A 22,225-nucleotide genomic window follows, 5' to 3' on the forward strand; every position below is an offset into this window, starting at 1 on the left:
ACTGCGGGATGGCGAGGGCTCTGACCACCTATCTCAAAGATTAACTGAGATGACGCCCCCATTTCCCTTTAAAATTTTTATGGATGAACAGAAACTTTGGAGTTTTTTTTTCAGGGGGGTGGGGAATGCATGGTGCACTAGATTGCAGACATTCTGATTAAAAGCAACTTTTCTTTTTGTTACCAAGGCTTTTCCCCCCAGATCATACCTGTGGAGGAAAAATACTGCAAATCATATCAATAAATGAAGAATGCAAAAGCCATCAAGCCATCAGTCACTACCCCCCACCCACCACAGTGAGCTCAGGGTGAAGACAAGCAGGCAGCCTGGCCTCTGCAGCCACCCACCATGGTGCTCTCTGGGGGGACTCAGAATGTGAAAGGAGAGGAAACTGGTGCTTGTCAAAAGGATGATTTCAATGAGCCTAGACATTTGCTCCCTCCCATACATAGAAAAGTGCTCAATTCTTTTACTTGAGATGTCTGGTTTTCTTTAATTAACAGTAATCCTTTAATGTTCTGACTACCTGGTCTTTGTTGTCAAATTCCTATATATCCTGGCTCCTCCCCTACCTCTTCCAGAGTGGTCCCTTAGAGCTGTCTGAGAGGCTGTCATCCCAGGTGGAGTCCTCAGAAATGCCACCTGAATAAATCATAACTCTCAACTTTTAGGTTGTGCATTTTATTTCAGTCAACATACTCCTGCCTCTCCCTCAAATAGAAACCAATTACTCTTATTTAAGTCTCAGGAGGCAGCTGCAGAGAAGAAACAAGAACTGGTTAGAACCCTATGGAGTCCAAGATGGTGGAGGAGTTGACTTCCAGTGGACTTGAGCCTCATTATACACTCATTGTAATATATTAGCATGCTAAATAACACCCAACAGCGCCATGACAGTCGATGATTGCCATGACAACAACCAGAAAAGCCCACACAAAGACTGAAAATTCAAAGGACTAATTGACTCCGTCACACCCAAAAGGAGGATGTGATGGTGGAAGCCTCCGGAGCTGTCCCTACTGCCCATCTTGCCTGACCACTCGCAACTCGAGCACTTTTTCCTTGTTTGAGTTACTTTCTTCTCTTCTCCCTGCTCAAGAACTTTCTTTCCATTTCCTCTTCTGAGCAATAAAGCAGCCGTTCACATCATCCCTCTGACCCTGCTTTGTGAAATTTTTTCACAGCCAGCAGCAGGAATCCACAGTTTGGTGTGTTTCCTAATTTAGGGGTACCTCTATCCAGTAACAGTCCCACAAACTAAATATCAGATGAGGTGTAGCCCTAAAATTCCACTCTCACACAGAGGCTTACAGAGTGGCCTGGCTCCCAAAAGAGAATGTACCCAGAGTGGCTCCTGATGAGGCCACAGTGGCTCACTACCCAGAAAGGAATAAGCCCAGATGGGAGGCAGAGAATTCCCCAGCCTGGACAAGCTGGAGCAACTCACCTCCAGGACACACTGAATGTGGACCGCAGCTCTGGATGTTTCTCGGCTCCAAACAGCCTCATCCCAGGGCAGCTGGCCTCTGCCAGGGAGGGTCTCTCCCAGTTCCTTGGAGTGAAATGAGCTCCGACGGCCGCTGGAGCTCCGATGGGACCCAGGAAAGGGTGGCCCCGCCTGGAGTTGACCTGCCACAGGCATAGACCCCTGTGCTGGCTTTGTCAAAACTGTTACTGGAGGCACAGTGAGGCCAAACAACCCTGAAACGTGGCGGTTTACTGCAGAGCTGAGCAGGGAGAATGCGCGGCTCCCGCCCACAAAACGCGGAACTCCCTGAAAGGTTTCAGCTGAGCCTTTTGAGACTTTTAAAGGCTCAGTGGAGGGTGGGGCAGCCCAGAGTCTGTGATCAGCTGTGCACAATTCTCAGATTGATTGATGGTGCTCAATCCTTAGGTGCCAGAAAATCTGGGGGCTCCTTGGTCATGATTATCAAGTAGTTAATTTCTTCCATTTGGTGGTGGTTTTTAGCATTTGAAAAACTCAAGAAACATGCATGAGAGGAGCTACAGCAGAGGATATGGGGGAGGAGTCTGTCCTGGGAAAGCCCCACAGAGCCCTGCTCCATTACAATTCCCTCCTTTTCCGTGACACGCCTCACTTTTGAGGAGAATAGGTGTTGGACAAGAAGGGGAGTCATATTTTGGGCAGAGAGCTTAATCATAAACTCAGCAGAGGAACTCAGTTTCAATCTTCTATTCTGTTTTATCCTTCCCCAAGTCTTTCAAGTAAAACGCCAGTGAGTGCTCTGACTGCATTCTCCTGAAATGGGGCTTAGTCCTACCTCTGAAGGAGAAATAATAAAATGGTTGCACTTAGGCTAACAAATTCTTACTTTATGCTTGCCCTTAAAATGGTCAACAAACCTGACCAGTTACTACTCACAGCTCCAGGCCCATTGTTAGAACCAAAGCTATTAATTTTACTGTTTCTATTTGATTCCAGTAATCAAAAGTTATGATCATGCCTGGCTTCTGAATTAATTCTCCAGGGAGAAGGTCATAGGACTGTACCCCTACTGAATAGGCTAAATTATCAGAAACAAAAGAAACCCACACTGCAGGTGTTTATGAGATGAAGAGATTGAGAAAGTGACAATCACTAGCCTCTATAGCATTGGTCACCTGGAGACGCCATGATGCCACTCTAAACCTTATGACAAGAAAATGATTTTGTTGATTGTTATCTATGTTATATTGTTTGAGCTATGACTATGTAATCACTCTACCCCATCCCCAATGTGGGTTCAAAGTTTTGAAGGCACCAGCCTGCTGTGGGTCCCCTTTGCCTGGCAAATTAATAAAGCTCTCTTTTCCTCTAATTTCTAAGACCATGTCTCTGAGTTACTGGGCTCATCAGGGATGGGGTCTAACCTTTTGGCAATACCTCAATTTGGGGAATGGACACCGGGTTGGAAATATTCCTGAGTTCCCAGTCCTGGGTCCTAATCTTGTATGATTAAGCTCTCACTCCTTGAGGAATTCAGGAGACTAAGCCTGAAAATGAGTCTGGACCTGGCACTTTTGGGGAGACTTGTAGCCAGGTACCCAGATGTCTACTTTTATCTGAGTAGGTTTTAACTTTTGATGTGGTATCAATATATATATAACAGGAGCTATTGGCTACTACATGCCTCCTTTTTTTCTGCTAACATCTGATCTAAAGTACTTTTATTGTCTAAAAGTTTAATAGCTATAAGAGAGCTTGAGGTTATAAGCTTGCAGCTGCCAGCAGACACTGCTTTGAGAGTGGCTGGTGGCATCCCGAGTATGACACAGAGCACGACACAGCCCAGAAAATCAGAGCTCTCCTTAATACAGGAACATGTTGGAAATCGTGCCTACAATGGCTACCCAGTTCCATCCTGGACATCCGAACCACAGCCACTCCATTCCAACCTTCGGATGCATTTCCCTTCTCAAGGCCAAAGCAGATGTATAATGCATGTCCAAAAGGCCATAAGATGAGGAGGAGGGGTTAGCTCAGTGGTAGAGTGCCTGCCAAGCATGCACAAGGTCCTGGGTTCAATCCCCAGTACCTCCACTTAAATAAATAAACCTAATTACCACCTCCTCTTAAAAAAAAAAAATTAAACAAAAGGCCATAAGACAGGCTGCTTTGGTGAGTACAGTTTAAGTCAAACCATGCAAAAGCCAGAGTGACTTCCCCATATCTCAATATGTGCAAATTTCCCCATCATTTCCTCTTTTGATTCTATATCTTTCAACAGATTAAAATATCTATCCCTCAATCCTGGGGTGGTGCCTCTTGTCCCAGGTTTAGATCGTGTCACTCTGTGCTAGGCCTCCTTTATATCTGCCTAGTTATCTGTGTTGGGGGAAAAGCAGATATCAGATATTGGGAACAGGCTCAGAGGTACGTTAATGGGGAAACACTTTACAAGCCAAACATTATGTCACTTATACTCAATTGTTACCCAAGCATCATACATGTGCTCTTAGCAATCAACTTAAAGCGAGCATTGTTATACCTCATGAGTAGTTATATTCTTTGATAAATCCATTATGGAAATCTTTCTTTTTTTTAATATTTATTTTTATTTTCTATTTATAGTTCATTTTATTTTGGGGGGGAGATCATTGGGTTTATTTACTTATTTTTATGGAGGTACTGAAATCCAGGACCTCATGATCGCTAAGCATAGGCTCTACCACTGGGCTATACCCTCCCCCCTTCACCCCAAGAATTCTCTTTCTTTAATCTTAAACATTAGGGTCAATATTGATAGGGAGACAAACATTTGGTAAATAGTTCAATTAGGAACCATAAATCCAAAGCCAGTAAGATTTTTATACAACCAAAAAATTATAACTATATTCCTCAGTTCACTCATTCCTATGAAATCAATCCTATTTACCAACAGCTTTATGAAATCAGAGTTTTCATCAGGCTCTAAATATCTTTCCCAGCTCAGCAGCATGTTCCAAAAGGAACCTGCGCTTGTGAAAAAGTCTCTGCCAAGCATCCTCCTGAACAGGAAGCTGTTGGGCCAACTGACGTGTTTTAAAGTACAATGACCCCCATTTCTGGGCTCCCAAATGTCTGACCCCTCAACTGATAAAGCACATTCTTTACTGGGCATATTTGCCCTAACAAACTAATAGCCCTAGGTAACGCCTAATCTCACAATAGTGCAGGCTGGCTTATTTCAGCCCCCCTTAGAGTCACAAACCCCACCGCCCTTCACAGACCCTAAACCTCTCACCTCACCTACAAACAATCAGAGACTTGTGCACAAGCCAATCAGGCACCTTGTTATCCGACCTCAGAAAAGACCCCAAACCATCCCTCAGAGCTCACACAGGCGCCTCTCATGTGTGTGGCCCACTGATGTCTATGGCAGCACACTCCTTAGAGTGTTATTAGAACTCTGTTTCTATTCCCATACTTTATCTCTGGTAAATTCTTCTACCAACCCATGCATCGCTATGTCACCGATGGGGCGCTGTTGTGTCATACAACATAGTCTTTGTTTATTTGGTGGCTTATATGGGGCTAGGACTTCAGGGGAGCCCTTTGGGCTTCTCTCTCTCTCTCTCTGCCCCTTTCTATGTGAGTCTCCCCTAGGTTTGATCAGATGCACTATTCTGAAGGCCAGAATCGTCAAGGCAGGCTTTCCTCTTCTGCTTTTCTTTCTCCTTTCCTCTCTCATTATTTTCTGCTCCTCCCTAGCATTCAGGTTCCCAGAAATCTTGCTGTGGATTGAGGAACCCTGGCTGGGCTACTCTCAGCAGGCTTTGAAAACTTGGTCTGACAGATGGAAATGACCCCTGGCCCTTGGCAGTGAATGCACTTGGGAAAGGCATGTTTTCTAAATACCCTTCTCTCCATCTCTCCCTTCCTCTGACTCTGGCCCTTGAGACACTCCTTGGTTCTCGGGCCCAACCACGTGGTGCACCTCTGTGCCTTCTCTACTGTTTTGTGGATCAGGTCTCCAGATCGGCCGTGCCTCCTGCCTTCCATCACTGCACCAAGTAAAAGTCACTGGTGGTGAGTCTCCCCATTTTTCCTTTGCTCTTCAGTCCCTTGTGACAGCTTTTCAGACCTTGGCTTCTCTTTCTTGGGGGACACTCAAAGTAAGAGGACACCAGAAGTTTAGCCTGTCTCTTTCTAGGGGATGTCCCAGAATAGAGTCTGCACTGTTAGCCTCTCTTTCTGGGGGACACAACCCTACCGAATAGAGTCTGTGCTGGTTTCCTTCTCTCTTTACTTCTTCTATTCCCCGGGATTCATTTTTGTGTTGCATTTTAAAACACTGGGACAAGTTCAATTCCCCAGACCTTAAAGAGACATTGCCTTGTCTTTTTCTGTAACACCACTTGGCTCCAAGACCAACTTCCAGATCAGGAGACTTGGCCCTTCATGGAACCCTAAACTGTAACACCATCTTTCAGCCTAGTCCCTTGTCACAACTTGGGAAAATGGTTTGAGGTCCCATATGCCCAAGCCTTTATGGCTCTCAAAACTCAGATCTGGTTCTGTACGAGTGTCTGATTAGAACTTGCATTGGTCAGTCTGTGACGTCCATGCATGTATGCGTTTTGTACCTTGTGCCCTGTCTTGTGAAATGGGAAATTCTGGTTCTGTTCCACCATGGAGCCCTCTTGGGCAAATTGTCTGACTGGCAAGATTTTAGTTACTAGCCTATGAATAAGAAAAAGATGGTATTATAACAATATTTTTTAGATTCCAGAGAAAAATTCCAAACTGGTTCTTTTTGCATATGTAGTTAGGCAAAAAACAAACAAACAAACAAAACACCAGTTTGATACCTTTTCAAATTCTGACCCTGAGAAAACAAAAACATTCTTTGGAGCAAAGAGACAAGAAAAGAGACAGAAGTCAGGCCAGATGTGTGGCCGCTGCCATTGCTCTTTCTATGCCAGGACCAGTGATGTGGCTCCAGAAAAAACCCAAAGCCCACCAATCCTCTCCACTCCCCAAGCCTCCCCGACTTAAGTAAAGAAGGAGAAGGAGAAGGAAAAGAAAAGAAGAAAAAGAAAAAGAAAAAAAACCCTTTTCTGATTCTAAGGGAACAAAGTCATTCTGGCAGGAACTTGCCTTTGAGATGCAAATGTTCTACCTGGTCTTCTCCAGGAACTCCTTATCTCCCCATCTTTTTAAAATGCAAATTTTGAAAAGGGGGCAAGGCTCAGCCAACAAGAAGCTGCCTTGTCTCTGGGGGTTGTTACAAAGTTTAATGAAATCATTAAAAGAAAACTAGGTTTATTTCTAAAGCTCAGTAATCTAGATATATTTCACAATCTTATGCAGACTTAAGTCAATCCCATTGTTAGGTTTATGGTCAACTACCTGTATCCAGTATTTCTGGGTTCCCTTGGTAGATTTCTCCACTCTAAGGGTTTAATTGGTAGGCCCTTAGGAAATTTAACCTAGAAAAAGAAATTATAGTTCTGTTCAGGCCCCTAGTAATATTACTAGGTGGGATTCCCTCACCTGGCTAATTCATACCTGCTTTAATCCTAGCCATAAATATGAATTTCCTTCTAAAGTAACCAGATACATAGTTCTATAGGTTTGTGATTATAATGGTGTTGTGAAGGAAAAGCCGGGCTGGTCTAACAAGATAACTCACAAGTCTAGGAATGTGAAGGAGAGGCTGGGCTGGGCTAACAAGATAACTCACAAATCTAAGTATTGGAATACTGATCTGAGTTCTGCTGGACTAATTTGTAAATCTAGGTTAATTAGTGTTGGTTTGCTGTTCATGTTTTTTGCTAGCCAGCTGGGTTTTCAAAGATACATATCTGGCTTTGGAATGTTGGTTTGCTGCCTCCCCGCCTCCACCTTTGTGATGATAATGCTGCTAAAGCTGTTCCATGCCTATTGGCCGAATACCCCAAGCTTGTACTTTACCCTATAAAACCTCATGCGCACGTCTTGGAGGTGCTCAGAGCTTCGGAGCAGGAGCCCCTCTGAGCCCGCCGGCGTAATACATCTGAGTACTCCAACCCTCCAAGTGGTGCTTGTTTCTTGACTGGCCTGTCATTTCCGTAGCAGTATAAGTCCAGATATGGGAAGAAGCAACAAGAGGGAATATTTTCCTGGACCATAACAGACTAGTAAGACAGGGGGTCCAAAGACTTTTGCTGCTATTGATAAGGCCATAATAGCACATGGAGTGGTCTGTCAATGTAATCCTCGCCTGACCTAGGTATGAGCACTCCTAGCAATGTGGGACAAATTGTCATGAAATGCCTCCTAAACCATGATCAAATTTATGATCACGAGGGCACTTGCCACCTGCCTCTACAACAATTAAGTCACAAGCCACTGATGTCTCTGACCTTCAGTGCATGCTGAAAGGAGCCCAGAGAGGAAGTTGGGAATGAGGCACTAGATGCTCCGAGAAAACTGGCCAAAAAAAAAAAAAAAAAAAAAAAGGCTTTCAGATATTTAGATATTTTCAGGAGATTTTATCTGCCTAAATCCTTGCATCTCTTCACATCTAGAAAAGCACTAAGATCATTAGTGGTAACATCTTCTGTGGCCATTAAGGAGAGCTGTCTTACAAAACCACATGGCTGTTAACACCTCACCCCACCCACTCACAGTTATATGTATTGAGTGCTGTACTTGTATATCCAATATGTTAGGTATATCAAAGCTTACAGCGAATTCATCACTAAACATGTCTCTGGATGGTTCTCCAATGCTTTTTCCTAGATCCCTAAAGGGATAAGTTCTTTTCAGACATTTTTTCTTCTCTGATTTTACTGGGTTTAGCTATTTATCTTGGTATCTGCCTACTTTTATGTTGTATTCAAAAACAATTGTCTCTCTTTGAGGTCCAAGATCTGAGAATGTAGGAACAAATACACCCCTCCTATCAAGATTGCTGCCATGAGCCAAGCCAACATCCTGGTGATGCAGTCCTTGGATGCTGCTCATGTCTTCTTCTGCTCCCACCTTTAAGGCTGCAAGGATGTTGGGGCCCCATAACCCCTGACAGATTGGCACCATAGGCAGGGACAGTGCAACACCCACAGTTCAGCAGGAAGTAGATATGGAAGAAGAGACCTTTGTCCCATTTCAAAGATTTGTCAGTGCCAATCTGTCAGGGGGCAATATTGGGCCAAGTGATGTGCTTCAAAGTCTATCAACCCCCATTTCTGGACTCTCAGATGTCTGCCTGTGATCCCTCAACAGATGAAGTACATTCTTTATTGGACATGTTTCCCCTAACAAGCTAATAGCCCTAGGTAACGCCTAATCTCACAATAGATGCAGGCTGGCTTATTTCAGCCCACCTTATCAGAATCAAACCCCACAACCCTTCACAGACCCTGAACCCCTTACCTCACCTACAACCAATCAGAGACTTGTGCACAAGCCAGTCAGGCACCTTGTGACCCGACCTTATCAAAGACCCCAACAACCTTCCTGTTGTCTATGGCAGGGTACACCTAAAAAACTCCTTTTCTATTCCCATATTTTACCTCTGGTAAATTATTTTATTTTATTTTATTTTATTTTATTTTATTTTATTTTATTTTATTTTATTTTATTGTCAGTTCACAATGTTATGTCAAATTCCAGTGTAGAACACAATTTTTCTGGTAAATTCTTTTACCAACCCACGGGTCACCATGTCACCAACTGGCTCTCTCAGTGTGCCCACAACAGAAGTTGTCCTGCAAAGAGTCAGCCCAACTGTCCATGAGAGACAAGAGACCCAAAAATGCCAGGCCAAAGATCTGATCACAATGCCCTGGACAAAGCAGCTCCATCAAGTTGCTGTGACACAACATTGCAAAACAACCACGACAATCAGGCTGACAGCTTTATACCAGGACATGTCCAACCCCAGAAATCCCACAACTTCTAGAATACCCACATTAACTACACTCACCCATACCATAGCTCCTGAGGAGGCTTAGCACTCATTTCACAGTGCTTCCCGTGCAATTCAACATACTAACCCATCCTAAGTAGTGGAACATTTTCCTCTGAGATGTCTCAGGGGCCCTCTGAAGCATCCCAAAGGTAGCTGAAGTCAAAAGAACTTTCATTAGGATATGATAGGAATTTTGTCAAAAATATCAAAAGTTTCACACCATGTGTTATCAGAAGCACTCTAAATAAACTTGTTCTCTTAACAGAGAGGAATCAAATCTAGTTCTGCACCAGCCTACTTTTATTAGAGCAGGCAGATAGCTAGACATGTGCAGAGAAAAGGCAACACAGACCAATGGCAGGAATTGGGCAGAAAGGAGGGGCACAGGCCAAATGCAGGAAACCATACATCACGTAAGCACCAGGGATCCCTGGGCAAAGAAAGAAAAGCAGGAACCTTTGGGTTGAAAAGTGGTCACAACTTTTGGCGTGATGAATGGCCTGGAGACCGACAAAGAAAGGTGAGAAAAGTCAGGAATTTCCAGGGTCCAAATGTAAACTTTTGCTCATTCAGCCCTCATTTCAATAAAATTAGCCTTGCAGATGAAGTACCCGTCATGCACTGACCCCATGACACTTCCAATCTAAACTAAATAAGGACAAAAATCCCTCCTCCCTTTGGGAAGGTGGAGTTGGGATGATAATCAGGGAATAGAACCCCAAACCCTTCCCTCCCCAGTGAATGTTCCGCCCATTCATTTTTACACCCTGTGTAACTAACTTGCCAAGGAAACACAGGGCAGCCGCTCACCTCATCCTGCCCCCTCTCCCCTTGAGAGTGTACTATCCATCCTTTAATAAATTCTCACTTTACTTTTTTAACCACTACATCATATCTGAATTCTTTCTGGGACAGGATGAGAACCTGGAACACTGGGTGCTTCCACTGGCAACAATTTTAGTAACAAAATTCATTCACCTAATCAAGTTTAATCTAATATCCGTCCAACCATGCACAGGACTCTTTTTTTAGGGCTCCTTTCCCACAAACTCACTGCCCCCGCAACCTTCTATGTCCACATGAGTCTGTCCACTATTTTTTTCATCATCCAAAAACAACCAGTCCAGGACCAAATTAGTTTCTTTTCCCTTAACAAAATGCAATGCCTCTCTTCATACTTTTCTTCACTCAAAACATATATCCTACTTTCCTACTGAATACTGAAGTGTTTCCCTTATTATTTTCAGCAGCTTTACTGGCATGTTTATATTAGAATCTTCAACTCTTAAAAATCTTAATTTCTAGTAAAAACCAAGAACTGTCCCCTACATTAGCATTCTGCAGATTGACAAATACACACCATCAATAACTTCCCAAAACATGTGCTATTTACAGAAAATATCTCAGGGTGGCACCAAATATCCATCAGGAGTCCTAAACCCCAAATGCTAACCACTATATATAAAAATAAATAAGAAACAAATTTCTTCTGGATACTCAATATCTTGCAGTAACCTTTAGTGAAAGAGAATATGAAAATGAATATATACATATATACATGGCTGGGACATTGTGCTGTACACCAGAAATTGATATATTGTAACTGACTATATTTCAATTTTTAAAAACCCTAAATACTTCTAGCTTCTCTGCAAAAGGAAGCCAGTGCTCAACAATGAACTCCTCAGTATCTTATTCCATTTGGGAATGACCCAGTTACTCAGCAGACCTCCATCATTCAACCTAATTCAGGCCAACTCCAAAGTTTCAAGCTACCAAATATCTCGAGATATCATTTCGGTAGCCATTCCTAAAATACAATCCTCATTTCCAAGGAGTTCTCCCAAAAGCTTCCATCTCACTTGTGAAGGAGAAGGAAAGAACTAACTCCTTTGATGCTAAAACAGTTCACTGATTCTTTCTGACTAAGAAATCCTGCAATTTGTCTTTTCTCCCCTACTGCTTGTGCTAAGCAACCCCTAAACTTCTTTCTTACATTCTTTACAATAGTTTTAACCCAGAGGCTGTATTTCAGGAAGAAGAAAATGGGCCAATAATCTCAGAAATACGGACAGACCCTCGGCAGTTTCCCCAAGACACCAAGGTTAAGAGGAAGGTAGCAGCACTCTGTTAAGCCTCTTGCTTGTTCCATCTTTTCTGATCCACCCAATTATTCTGTAAAACTTCAAGATCCCACCTCCAAGAAGGATTCACAGTCTCTAACACATTAGCCTACTGTGACTCTCTCTTGCCTGACAAAGCAATAAATCTGTTCTTTTCCTCCCAAAACTCTGTGTCTGAGTCTCAAGTTGGCTTTCAGAATGCAGAGATTGGTTTTGTGGCAACATCTGCGTTTAATTCACTGATAAGAATTTCATCATACCAACTTAATTTTTTTCTTTCTGCTGACAAACTGCAACAATAACAACATGAACTTACTGACCTTCAGTATACCTAGCTGCAATAAATGACATGTCTGTATTGACTATACCAGTAAGCTTAAGCTAGCTTTAATAACAGATATTAACTCAATATTGAATACTTCCCAGATCATGTGACCCTGAAATCTGTCTAGCTTTTTATACTTAGAAGTACTTAATATGTAAGTGCTTACTTTTAAGTCAATGAAATAGAGCTCATTTACAAGTTAATTTTTTACATAAAGACACAGAACCAGAGATCTCAGTTTTTCCATGTGAGTTTTAAAAAACCTCTTTTTTCCCTTAAGAGCCCAGGTAAACACAGAACCAGAGATCTCAAAGTTTCTCCACCTGAGTTTCAAAAGTCTAATTTTTCCCCCTGAGAGCAAAAGTATTCATTTACATGTCAAAGGCACAGAAAGAGAAATGTTAATTCCTCCTCTACCAACTTTTTACAAAACCAATCCATCTTGGCTATTTTCAGGAATTCCTTTTTCTAGTTCCCAAATATCCACTAGGCAATAATACATATATATCATTCACTCACGTCCGCATGCCCCCCTTTCAGCAAAACCAGGAAGAGAGAACAGTACTCAAGTACTGAGACATACACCCCCCCCCCACGAAGATAAAAAACCAGTTGCAAAAGGCCCACTTTGATGTAATAGCAGAGCAATTAGGGGCCACTGTTCTCCAGATCTCAGGGAGTGCTGACCCCACACAATGTTACAATAAAATTATAATTTTCTTATAAGCAAAACTTAACAAATGGGACCTAATTAAATTTATAACCTTTTGCACAGCAGAGGAAACCATAAGCAAATCAAAATGACAACCTGTGGAATGGGAGAAAATATTCTCAAATGATACAACTGACAAAGGTTTAATATCCAGAATATATAAACAGCTCATACAACCTAATAACAAATAAATAAGCAACCCGATCCAAAAATGGGCAGAAGACCTGAACAAACAATTCTCCAGTGAAGACATACAAATGGCCAATAAACACATGAACAAATTCTCAATATTACTAATTATCAGAGACATGCAAATCAAAACTACATGAGGTATCACCCCACACCAGTCACAATGGCCATTATGAAAAAGTCCACGAACCATAAATGCTGGAGAGGGTGTGGAGAAAAAGGAACCCTCCTACACTGTTGGTGGCAATGTAGTTTGGTGCAGCCCTCATGGAAAAACAGTATGCAGATTCCTCAAAAGACTAAAAACAGACTTACTATTTGATCCAACAATTCCACTCCTGAGCATATATCCAGAGGAATCCCTAATTCAAAAAGATAAATGCATGCCAATGTGCATAGCAGCACTATTTATAATAGCCAAGACATGGAAACAACCTAAATGTCCAACAGATGACTAGATAAAGAAGCTGTGGTATATTGATACAATGGAATACTATTCAGCCATAAAAATTAATAAAATAATGCCATTTGCAGCAACATGGATGGACCTGGAGACTGTCATTTTAAGTGAAGTAAGCCATAAAGAGAAAGAAAAATACCATATGATGTTACTCATATGTGAAATCTAAGAAAAGAAAAAAGAGGACACTAATGATCTACAAAACAGACTTGCAGACATAGTAAACAATCTTATGGTTACTGGCAGAAAGGGGGTGCATATTGATAAATTTGGAAGTTTGAGATTTGTAAATGTTAGCCATATATATAAAAACATTAAAAAAACAAATTTCTTCTATATAGCACAGGGAACTATATTTAATATCTTGTAATAACCTTTAATGAAAAAGAATATGAAAACAAATATATGTATGTATGTGCATGACTGGGACAATTTGTGTACACCAGATATTGACACATTTTAACTGACTATACTTCAATAAAACAAAAAAGGAAAAAATATATAATTTTCTCTCATTTATGGGAGCATAGCTGAAGATCTACCAGTTTTGCAAAAGATGGGAAGTATAAGATAGAACAGAACCCTGACCATCTTTACTTAATTATTCATGACCAGTGTTATCAAACATCAAGCAACCAGCAATCAGAACAGTTTCCCTGCCCCAAAAGGGAGATTTCCAACTGTGAACAAAAGATACTGAAAGCCATATCAGTAAACAAAGAACGCTGCATCCATCCAGTCATCAGCACCTATTGCCAGCTCAGGATGCAGATAAGCAGGCAGCCCAGCCTCTGTAGCCACCCCTAATGGTGCATCCTGAGAGAACACAGTATGTGAAAGGACAGGACACTCGCCCTGGATAGCTAGGTGCTTGTCAGAGGAATGATTTCAATGAGCCCAGATAGTTGCTCCCATATATAGAAAACTGCTAAATTCTTTAAGTTGAGGTGTCTGGCTTTCTTTTGTTAACAGTAATCTTTTAATGTTTTGACTACCTGGTCTTTGTTGTAAAACCCCTATATATCCTGGCTCCTCCCCTACCTCATCAGAGTAGTCCCTCAGAGCAATCTGGGAGGCTGTCATCCCAGGCTCAGAGGGGTTTGAGTGCTCAGAAGTGTCCCCCAAATAAAACATAACTCTCAACTTTTAGGATATGCATTTATTTTAGTCAACAGTTTTGGCAACCACATGGGCCCCAGAGCAGACTTTTTTCTTTCACCTGAACTCTATGAGGATCCAGAGCTTTGGTACCAGCAGAGGCCTCTTGGGCCCATCCACCTCCTCTCAGAGTCCTGGTGAATTTGGGTGAGTCTCTCTTGGTCCTAGGATTATTGGTTGATGATCCTAACTTTTATTCAGTGGTGTTAAACTCCTCTCTGGAGGAGCAGGTTATCCTTGAAACTTAGTTTCAAGAAGTACCTGGGTTATCCTCAGTGAAATCCACTGGGAAGATTTTTGCTCAGTTTAAACACTGAATGGTTTTGTTAGAGCAGGCAGATAGCTAGATATGAACAGAGAAAGGGAGACAAAGGCCAAAGGCAGGAAACCATACATCATGTAAGCACCAGGGGTCCTGGGCAGAGAAAGAAAAGCAGGACCCTCTGGGATAATAAGTGATCACATCTTTTGGGGGTGATGAGAGGTCCAGGCCAACAATGAAAGTTGGGAATGCAGGAATCTCCAGTGTCTGAATGTAACCTTTTGCTCATTATGTCTTCATTTTTATAAAATTAGCCTTGCAGATTAGAAGTACCCATCATGCAGTGATGCCATGACGCTTCCCATCCAGACTAAGTAAGGACAAAAATCCCTCCTCCCTTTGGGAAGGTGGAGTTGGGATGAAAATCAGGGAATAGGGCCCCAAACCCTTCCCTCTCCAATGAATATTCCAATCATTGATTTTTACACTCTATGTAACCAACTTTCCAAAGCTCAGCACAGCTGCTCACCTGGGCCTGACCACTCTCCGCTTGAGAGTGTACTATCTATCTCTTTAAAAAAATCCCCACTTTACTTTCTTAACCTCTGCGTCTTGTCTCTGAATTCTTTCTGGGATGGGGCAAGAACCTGGACACTGGTTACATCTACCCACAACAGTTTTATCCTCAGTTGAAAGACTAGGAAGACTTTGCTCAGTTAAAAGAATACTGAGTAGGGTTGGACTGGGTAATTAGGGAGAAAACTGACCTGTTGTTTTCCCTTGAATTGGCTACCTTAATAGAATTTGTCAAAATAAATCTGAAATCTTATGAGAGCCTTTCAGCTCTAAAGATGGGACCCTCCGCCTGGCCAGCAATGGTTTTGTCAGGTGAGTGTGAAACTTGCAGAGTGGTGCACGCAAAGACTTCATGCCATGCAGCTGTCCCTGTAGGGAAGCCCACTAGTGATTTTATTCTGACAAATTGACCTTAGAATGAGAAATAACTCTTTAAAACAAAAGAAAGTGGAATGACAGTTTGCCAGCCTCCAAGTAAAACCCCAGCCAGGTTTATGTATGCACAAAAGTTATAAGTACTTAGTTAATTGGGAATTAAAGAAAATCTTGCCCTGAAAATAAATAAGCTGGGGTTATTTTATTGCTAATGCAGTTAAGTTAAAAAAGCCAGCCTGATAAAAACTTTTTTTTTTTTTTCAGAATTCTGATCTTACAAAAACAAAAGCCCTTCTAGGAGGAACTTGCATTTCTCTTCCAGTGCCCTTAAAATATAAATGTTTTATCTTCCTCTGGGCATTTTGTGTGTATTTATATGTGTGTGTGTTTGTTTGCTTTTTAAAACTTGGTCTCTGCCATCCAAAAGCTGTGTGTATCCAAAAGGAATGGTGTACATATGGTGGCCAAGCAAATAGATTGAGATTTTGAGCATTCCCTTGTACCAATTCTCAGGCACTTTGCCATCTTAACCTTTGTTGCATCAGCCTAGGCCACAAAGGCCTTTACTTTCTCAGGAAGCAAACTTCTGAATCTTATTTAGGTGGGACCCCCTTCTCTCTTGTGGGGAAGTATCTTTGTCTTATTGTTTTAAAGTCACTACTAAGATAGATATAGATATAGATATATATGTATGTATGTATATGTGTTTGTGTGTGTGTGTGTATATATATATATATATTGATGGCCAAATGATGGAGACTTTAAACTGGAGAAACTTCTAAATTGGTAAACCTTTACTGTTTTATTGGTACCTGTGTCTAACTAAAAACTGGCATTTGCCATCTGCCTCTACAAGAATTGGATCACGTTGGCACTTGCCATCTAACTCTGCTTGGACTAAATAATGAGCCACCGCAGCCGCTGACCTCCAGCACTCCCTGAAAGGAGCTCAGGGTGGAGGTCAGGAGTGAGGTGCTCTGTGCTCTGGGAAAACTGGCTGAACAGGCCTTCAGATAGATATTTTCAGAAGATTTTATGAGCTCAATTCTTGCATCTCCTCATATCTAGAAAAGCACTAAAATCATTAATGGTGACATCTGCTCCTGGTGACTAGCAGCAAGCCTCTGCCTAACGTGTGTCTGACTGCACGTACCCCCTTCACTGAAATCATATATAATACTGAGTTTTCCCCCTGCCTCTTTGGAACAGTTTCTCAGAGCTGTCTGAGGTGCTGTCTCCAGGGTATAGTCTTCATTTTGCTCCAAATAAAACTTAACCCACAACTCTCATGTTGTGTGATTTTATTTTAGTCAACACTATAAAAATCAATCAAATTGAAAGGTGGAAAATATGTATATCTAATGGTTAACCTAAGAAGACCCTTAGTTTAAAACAACAAGAAAAATCAGTTTGAGAAGCCTTATTTGTGTTCTCCCCTCCTCCTCAATGGGTTTTAGAGATGCTAACAAAATATTAACATAATTAATGTTATTTAGGTTGAGTAACTGGAAAAAGACTGTAGAAAAAGCCTAAAGATAGATTTTTTAAACAAGGTAAAAAAAAAAGGGGGGGGGTACTTATCCCAAATGGATAAACACTTTTCAGATGGTTACTTAAGATGGGATAAATAAAATGGACATTTATAGATTAAAATACAAGCTTTTGATACTACACTATGTAAGGTAAAAAGGCCAAAGTGACACCCTATTGGTCCCCAACATTAAGTTCAAACAAGTCAGCTCTATTTACCCCAGATTAAAACACATATATTTATAGCCCTGGGGAAAAAATGCACACTGAGATACTTGATCAACAATTGGTGCAACAGTTAGACCAATTAATCAGATTTAAAGATTGACAAGGGCCTGAGTCCCTTGGCTCAAACTCTTCTCTGGGAATCCTAGAGCCTTTTATATAAAATTAAATAAAATGGATGGGGGATAAAAGTAAGAAAGCTCTAGGACTCCTCTTAAAATCAAAACTAAAATTAAAGTTATAAGAGTTGATAAAATTGAGATAAAAGTTTGTAAAAATTGGTATATTTAAATGGGTTTTATATAAACCTCTTTTCTTAATTTTGTTGTGGGATAGACATGTTTCAATGGGGAATGCTTCCCCTGCTTGGTATTATAAGACCAGGCATATAAATCTGCCCCTCAGAAAATATTAATTAGACATACTAAAGAAAACTAATAGGGTAACCTAAGCCATACAATATAAAGTAAAACTAAAAATGAATATTCAGAGGCTTATAAAAACTGGATAGCAGTATGTAAATCAATGAACTTTGAACACTCCCTCACACCAGACACCAAAATAAACTCAAAATGGCTTAAAAATTTAAACATAAGACAAGATACTATAAACCTCCTAGAAGAAAACACAGGCAAAACATTTTCTGACATAAATCTTAGCAATGTTCTCCTAGGGCAGTCTACCCAGGCAATAGAAATAAAAGTAAAAATGGGACCTACTTAAACTTATAAGCTTTTGCACAGCAAACAAAACCAAAAGCAAAACAAAATGACAATCTATGAAATGGGAGAAAATATTTGCAAATGATGCAACTGACAAAAGTTTAATTTCCAGAATATATAAACACTTCATACAAATTAATAACAAAAACAAACAAACAAAAAACAAAAACCCAATCCAAAAATGGGCAGAAGACCTAAACAAGCAATTCTCCAACGAAGACATATAAATGGCCAATAGGCACATGAAAAAATGCTCAATATTACTAATTATCAGAGACATGCAAATCAAAACTGCAAGGAGGTATCACCTCACACCAGTCAGAATGGTCATCATGAAAAAATCCACAAACGATAAATGCTGGACAGAGTGTGTACAAAAGGGGACCCTCCCACACTGCTGGTGGGAAGGTAGTTTGGTGCAGACATTATAGAAAACAGTATGGAGTCTCCTCAAAAAACTAAAAATAGACTTATCATATGATCCAGCAATCTCACTCCTGGGGATATATCTGGAAGGAACTCTAATTTGAAAAGATACATGCACCGCAATGTTCACAGCAGCACTATAAACAATAGCCAAGACATGGAAGCAACCTAAAATAAATGTCCATCAACAGATGACTTGATAAAGAAGCTGTGGTATATTTAAACAGTGGAATATGACACAGCCATAAAAATAAAGTAATGCCATTTGCAGCAATATGGATGGACTTAGAGATCAGCATTCTAAGTAAGCCAGAAAAAGAAAGAAAAATACCATTTGATATCTATCACTCATGTGTAGAATCTGAAAAAAAGAAAAAAAGAGAAAACTAATAAACTCATCTACAAAACAGAAACAGACTTGCAGACATAGTAAACAATCTAATGGTTACCGGGGGGAAGGGGTGGTAAGTGACAAATTTGGGAGTTTGAGATTTGCAAATATTAGCCACCATATATGAAAATAGACAAAACGACGACAACAACAAATTTCTTCTGTATAGCACAGGGACCTATATTCAATAGTGATATAGTTTAATATGTAATAGCCTTTAATGAAAAAGAATATGAAAACGAATATATGTATGTATATGCATGACTGGGACATTGTGCTGTACACCAGAAACTGACACATTGTAACTGACAGTACTTCAGTTAAAAAATAATAATAATAAAGAGATTTTGTTCTGGGTTTAACTTGTAAACTCAATAAAGAGGGCCTTTATTAAATATCTTATACAAACCCTTGAAGACATGATAAATTAAACCCTAAAGTTTTAAAATATTAAAGTTTTTATTTAGAAATATTCTCACTGATACAAAAAAGCAAATTTAAAAAGATATGATTGGACTTAGGTGACAGACCAGTTCTGTGGGGAATTAAAAGCAACTGAATTTGTCAAGGCAATCAGAAACACAAATACAACAAATAATAACCTGAGATGGAGCCTAATTATCTCAATGAGGTAAAACTTGAAACCAAAAAACTGGGGGCATTTTAAAACTCAAAAGCCTGACAAGTCCTTCAGACTTTATCAAAGACAAATGCAAATCTTAAAAGTCTTTTCCATAAATAGTAAGCCTTAGTGATTTGAGCAAGTGAATTCAATTTATTCAAACTGTTATTTATAAACAGTAAACTTGTATCATAATATCTAATTCATAACTGTTTTGAAGTGAAGCTATAAGATCTCCTTTTGTCCATTTATATGTCTGTGTACACATTATACATATGAGATGTCTCTACCCCTAAGAAATATTATCAAAATTAAGTTTATAAAAGAGCTCTATTTAACTGACTTAAAAGCAAGCCCTTACAAATTAAATATTTCTAAAATAAAAACTGATCAAATTGACTTTCAGGTTCACATGAACTGGAAAATATTCAGTATTAAGTTAATACCTGGTATTAAGTTTAGTTTGTTTGTTGATCTAATTAATTTAGATGTGTCTTTAGAGTCATCAATATTAAATATAATACTTTTACTGTACCTAGGTTCAATAAAAACCAAAGAATACCTTCTTATATCTGTTGCAGATCTGTCCAAAAAAAACAGAAATTTGGTGTGATAAAATTTGTATAAGTAAATTAAATGCAAATGAGATAAGAGCTTTTTGGTAGATGCTGTAAAATAATTATATTTTAGGAATGTCTGCTTGAAATAATCTCTGCAAATATTTAGTATCTTAAAATTCTGGAGTTGTGCTAAATTAAGTAAAACAATGAGAGTTTATTAAATAGCTAGGTAACTCCCAAATAAAGTAAGATATTAAAACATTAATTACTAAACACTGCCTTCCCTTTATAGAGAAGCTAAAAGTATTTAGAACTATTGATAAATATGTTTGGTGCCACTTAATAGATTTTCTATAAGAAAGTACATGGTTTTAGAAATTACTATTGGTATTTATGTGTCAATCTACAGAAAGCTAATGTAGAAGACAATTCGTAACTGCTTATTTCCTAGTTTTCACTGGAAATTAAGGTTTTTAAGAGTTAAGCGTTCTAATTTAAATATGTAATTAAAGCTACTACAAATAATGAAGAAAACATTTTGATATGCAGTAGAAAAATAGAGTGTATGTTTTCACAAAAGAAGGTATAAAGCATGAAACTGCATTTTGTTACTTAGAGTTGGTAGTTTCTAGATGGGAGAACTAAGGGATAACATAATATGGATACAGAAAGTGATAGAAGGTTTGTGGAGAAGGAATCTTGAGAAAAGAATTTTGTGTATGGTCAGGATTGACTAAGAAAGGGGATTTTTGTTGAAAGTAAGCTGTTACAAGACTAGGTTTTGATTCTCTATGTTAAGAAAACAAAGCTTCTTAGAATGCTACCTTTGATAACAGATTGTGTGAGTGTCTGTGCTTTAAGTGATTTGAATCTGTTTTTGAAACCAGTCACTTTGGTTGAGTAAATAAGTATTGTTTCACAGTGGCCTATGATTTTATCTGATCAAATGTTTTGAAACTTTTTAAAAAGCTTCCCAAATATCAAATTTTGATTAAAGTTCTTTTGACCTTTAGCTAACTTTGGGATGTTTCAGAGGAGCCCTGAAGCATCTGAAAGACATATTAAACTAATTAAATTTATTTGGTATGTTAAATTACTTCAAAAACATTGTCAAGTGATTGGGGATAAAGCTTAGGCTATAATGTAGAGTGAGAAGTCATTAATATAGTTATTCCAAAATTTGTATGGGATTCCTAAAATCTAATATGTCCTGGTATCAGTCATAATTCTAATTATCATCTTAAAGTGTTGTATAGCAGAAATATCTGAGTTGCTTGTCAATTGGATTGTAATCAAATCTTTAACCATGCCATTTTATGTCTTGTAATTATGTAAACATTGTTTTAGTCTGATGCTAAATGAAGATCTTCAGGAAGATTTATTAAAAGGGACTTGTAAACAAATGTTAAGTTTCTGATAATTTTTAGATCATACCACTGAACTAGGTGAATAATGAAACTCTAGTGGCACACCTGATTAATTCATCAGGGATTAATAAACAGGAATTAATTACATGGAACTGAATGAACTGATAAATATGGTTAATTATCTTATGAATTTTGGGAAACATAATGGCCTTTACTCTTTATTTTTCAGAAAACCTTTCTTCTCATTCTATGACCTTCAACAAGTTGATGAAGTATGCCTTTGTAAACAAGAATGAAACATCTTTTTCTCTCTACTAGATCCTTCCAGAATTTAACTTCTCCAGCTGGCTCCCCTGTGGACCTAATGGTTATTGCAACCAGATTACAACTAGTTATACTAATCATTATTTTAATTTGTTCTTTGCTTCTAAATTGTTACGCTTTGTATGACTTTATTAATGTTACTGTGTTACTTATTCTATTTTATTAGATTGTTGTCTCTTACATTTCCCAGTGTGTAACTAGGCCTCCAACAAGATTGATGACAGCTAAACATCTTAAAATAGATCACATATATACCCCTGTATAGAATAATTGTAATAGTGTGATTCTAGGTATGGGAATGAGCAGTGAAGGAAAAACATTTTCTGGATCATAATAGACTAGTAAGTCAGGTGATCCAGAGAAATTTCGGGTATTAACAGGGCCTGGATCCAAAAGATTCTGTCGATATACCACTTTGAGTGGTATATCGACAGAATCTTCACCTGATTTAGGAATGAGACTTCTTAGTGCCATGGGACAAAATTGGTCATGAAATGTCTC

The 22,225-nt window shown here is 39.4% G+C and overlaps 1 protein-coding gene across 1 annotated transcript in view; it reads right to left on the reverse strand.

The window, feature by feature from the left end:
* LOC116657172 (copine-4-like) overlaps positions 1-1,685 on the reverse strand; it is a 52,708-nt gene extending 51,023 nt beyond the window's left edge. The window contains exon 1 of the mRNA XM_032458682.1: positions 1,448-1,685. Within this exon, the coding sequence (XP_032314573.1) occupies positions 1,448-1,642 (195 nt within the window). The 5' untranslated portion in view covers positions 1,643-1,685. The remainder of the gene's footprint in view (positions 1-1,447) is intronic.
* Positions 1,686-22,225: the final 20,540 nt, after the last annotated feature.

Source organism: Camelus ferus, chromosome 17 (assembly GCF_009834535.1).
Source record: "Camelus ferus isolate YT-003-E chromosome 17, BCGSAC_Cfer_1.0, whole genome shotgun sequence".
Taxonomy (NCBI): Eukaryota; Metazoa; Chordata; class Mammalia; order Artiodactyla; family Camelidae; genus Camelus; species Camelus ferus.